The sequence below is a fragment of the Strix uralensis genome, chromosome 5 (assembly GCF_047716275.1).
Source record: "Strix uralensis isolate ZFMK-TIS-50842 chromosome 5, bStrUra1, whole genome shotgun sequence".
NCBI lineage: Eukaryota > Metazoa > Chordata > Aves > Strigiformes > Strigidae > Strix > Strix uralensis.
In genome coordinates, this window is record NC_133976.1 from 29730039 (window position 1) to 29734053 (window position 4015).

The 4015-nt window shown below is 35.4% G+C and overlaps 1 protein-coding gene across 1 annotated transcript in view; it reads right to left on the reverse strand.

Moving 5' to 3' along the window:
- The window catches only part of FOXP2 (forkhead box P2), a 194960-nt gene extending 191525 nt beyond the window's left edge, over positions 1–3435 (reverse strand). Inside the window, exon 1 of the mRNA XM_074870227.1 lies at positions 3262–3435. Within this exon, the coding sequence (XP_074726328.1) occupies positions 3262–3429 (168 nt within the window). The 5' untranslated portion in view covers positions 3430–3435. The remainder of the gene's footprint in view (positions 1–3261) is intronic.
- Between the last annotated feature and the right edge of the window lie 580 nt (positions 3436–4015).

Consider the following 4015-nt stretch of genomic DNA (forward strand, 5'->3'; position numbering starts at 1 on the left):
GGATATGCTTTTTCCATGTATTATACATTCTAGTATCAAACACTGATTTTAACAGACAAGGAAAAAAATGATAGTGAAAACCTCAGAAGTGTACAAATGTACATATATGACAGTGAATGTCTCGTCGTAAGCCAAAAAAAGCAGAAGAAACAAGTCTGAGCAGATTACAGTTTGCACCATATTTTAATAATAAAAATCTACATTCACTTTAGCAATATTTATTAATTGATAAATATCGGCAGTAAGATAAAAAGTTGCTTATGTTCTAGTCATATATCTTCAAAGCCAACCTGATGACTTGTGACAGCACCCAATCCATTTATCACCGAGTATATATTACAATATATTATAGAATACTATCGTTCTCTCTTGATATATGGATGAGGAATAACTCCCTGATTTAAGTCAAACTTCTTATTTCTATAAAGATCACAACAACATAGATCATCAAGCCAGTAACAGGACTGTCCAAACCCCATATAATTGCTTATAAGAACCTAATGAAGTCTATTATTTTAGCTTATTTACTTTCTATAAATCCACCAACTTGTGATCATAACGCTTGAACAAGATGCAAATTGGATGTAACTTAAAATTTTTAACTTAGCCCAGTTGCTCTTTGTACATAGTCTAAAATTTCTTATATTTGACTTTCCCCAGCATATACTCATGCCACAATGAAAACTGATTTTGTGATTTTACTCAGCTGATATAACTATTCCTAAGCATTAGCATAGCTTTATGTAGCTGCCCAGCTGAAGGGAATGTATTAAAATCAGCAATCATTTACTTGCTTCCTTTAGAAAAAGCTGTAACAAACTTGATTTGTTTATTTGAAGGCCCCCAATAAAATGACTCAGAGAAGCCAAAACCAGAATGTTAAACTATGACATCAGTACATTATATCTTTCACATATTTAAGCAATAAAAAAAATCTTAAAACTAATAACTGCGGGTACAATGGGGTTTGCTCTGTTTTTCTACTTGTCAAAGTTTGTTAGGCAAGTCGCATATTAAAAATAACATTTTAGAGAGTTACTACAGTGACAGTAATAAAACCAGCCATCACTTCCCTCTTAAATCATATTTCAAAAGGCATCTGGACAAAAACAGAAAAAAAAGAAATAGAAAAGAGGAAGAAAAGCAGAAGTAGTGTAAAGCTATGCCCATTATCTAAAGGACATCCTTACTGCATGTTTACTAGTGTTTATGTTTCACATCAACATATTTTATAGAAGGATTTATATGCCTAACTCAAGTTGTATTTAAATCCTATGGTGCAGACCCCACCATAAAATGCCTCTTGAGTCCTATTAACTGTACCCATGGTTTTACTTTGCCTGTCTGCTTATTTAAGATCTAATCACAGTTTTGAAGAAAAGATTGTCACTTCTAAGCCTGTCCCCTCAGAACCTGTCTGTTATTAGTACTCAACTGGATATTTTCATCTTCAGTTGTTATTCTCTGTGGTCTTTGCAAATGCTATCTACTGGAATCTGTGACTGTATGGACAAATTGGCTACAAATGCCTAGGACTGCTTCTCTGAGAAACATGTAAGTGGCACATTATTCTGCTGGTATTTTTGTGTTTTAAAGCGTTTCACTTAAATTTAGTTTTCTAAACATTTTCGCCAATTAAATACACTCTCTCTCAATAAAATGCTGTTATAATCTGAACACCTGAATAAAGGTGATGGCATGCTTTTCAATGAAAACAATATTAAATTTATATATATGTGTGTGTGTGTGTATATTTAATTTTATATGAAAATAATATACATACATAGTGTACACATATAGATAATAGTGTGTACATATATATAGGTTTAAGCCTGCTAAGAACTTAATGAAGATACTGTAACCTGTATTTCCTCAGACTGTAATACTATAAGTGCTCAATTGTTAAAACAGAATACACTTGAATTTGAAGCAAGGCACAGATTTAAGCCTTAACAATTTCTTATATTTCCATCTATGACTATTTAATTCTTTGACATTTTTTGTCACCATTTAAAATATTTAACTATAAATGTAGCTAGTGTACACTGCTTAATTCAGCACTAAGAATGATTCAATTTTAAGAGCTATTATGACCTGTTATTTCAGAGGCCCATACCCATACAATTTATCTATCATGGTAAAACATGTTTCTATAAAACAGGATTTTTATAATACTTTATCTTATGGGTGACAACTTTCCTTCCATTAATGCAATACGTGACATTGTAATGAAAAACCTCAGTATTTACAAATGAAGGGTTTGAACTCCCAAGGTGCTGAGTGGCCTCAGCAGATGAAAGGACCAGACACTGAAGACTTTCAGGAGTTCAGAGCAGGTAATAGCACTCTGCAGAATCAAATCCCAATTATTTACCAACAAACCACCTAGACTTCACTGCATTAGTACAGTCTGCGTCCCCTGATGGGAAGGCAACTCTTTAGGTAGACAAAGTAGAAGGAATTATGTTTATGCAGGTTTTAAAAGGAAAAGAAATCTTACAGTGACAAAAATTAATTGATTGCACCTCATAATTAGATGGTGTCAGCAGTCAGACAACGGTTTAATTTTACAGTTTTAAACATAAAAGCAGTTCTCCGTTAACTCGTTGAGAAAACAGACAAACTTAAAACAATGTTTGAAAAGTGAGAATGGAAACATACCTACAGAAAAGCTGCTTCTCTCTTTTCCCATATTTTCAAAATCACACATCCAAATCACACTCACGCACACACAGACAGGCACATGTCCTTTTTTATTTCAGTGGTTCTGAACTAAGCAGCATTTTTTATTTACACCTACGACAGCAAAGCATCTTTACTGTGAGAAGTCACTCTGGTCCCTTCACCCCAGCTCCGACTTTGGAACAAATCACTGCAAGCGAAGCGAAGTCTCAAGTAATGTGGCCCTCTGGTGGAAAGCCCTGCATCACGTCCTACGCGACCGAATCGCACAGTAAACTAACAGATTCGGAAAACATGCACTGCAAGGCTTCGGCACAACTTTTATAAATACGCCATGGGATTTTAATCACCAGGCGAGCGTGGTGGTGTTTAGCACTATCAGCAAGATGTTGCTGCCACGAAAACGGGATCCTTGCATTTCAGCATGAACGTGCACAAAAACAACAACAAGTAACGCCCCACGCTCTTCACTTGCACGACACTTCACACTCAGCACGCACAGAGGGTCTGCATAAGGGTGCCCGTCCAAAAACAGCCCTTTATTTGTTTAAAAACAAACAGGAAGCAAAACAAACTTACCTGCTGTTGTTGCAGATGCAGCAGTTCTACTGTGCTTACTTCAGTGCTCGTGTCACCACTTGATCTTCCATCTCTGCTGCCAGCATCTAATTGGCTGCTTAGAGTGCTCATTCCATTTTGATTCATTGAACTGTTGCTTATTGTCTCTGTCGCAGATTCCTGCATCATGACTTAATACCTAAAAGTGATTAAGAAGTATCAATTAACACACGCGTTACACCTTCACACTTCCATTATCAAGATGTCCCTCTCTGCCAATTACACAGACAGCATCTTTAGAAGAAGAAAAAAGCCTCGCGGAGCCGTTTACCAAGAAATGCGATGCAAACTCTGCTTTCATACAGATACTAATCACCAGAATTATGGTTTCTATAAGCAATCTTTGTGTGCTTACATTTAACGGCCAAAATAACACACCATGCATGCAGCATGGTCAATAGCATTTATGAACGACTACATTTTAAAGTCTACCTATAAAACCAGTTTAAATGAAGGCACAATTTCACACACTGCTCTATATTTCCTATTATCTAGCTTTGACAACCATGGATGACTATACAGCCTTATTTAAAATATTCACTATCTTGATTCTGTCAGAATTTTACAGCATATCTTATGCAAGGCTGTTGTTTAATGATGCACAGCTAATCATACAAAATTAAAATTTTGTAAGGGTGTTACAAATCATATGGTATCAACCAATGATAAATAGCATAATGGGCTTCTCCTTTTTTGTGACTAAATAAAATTTTGC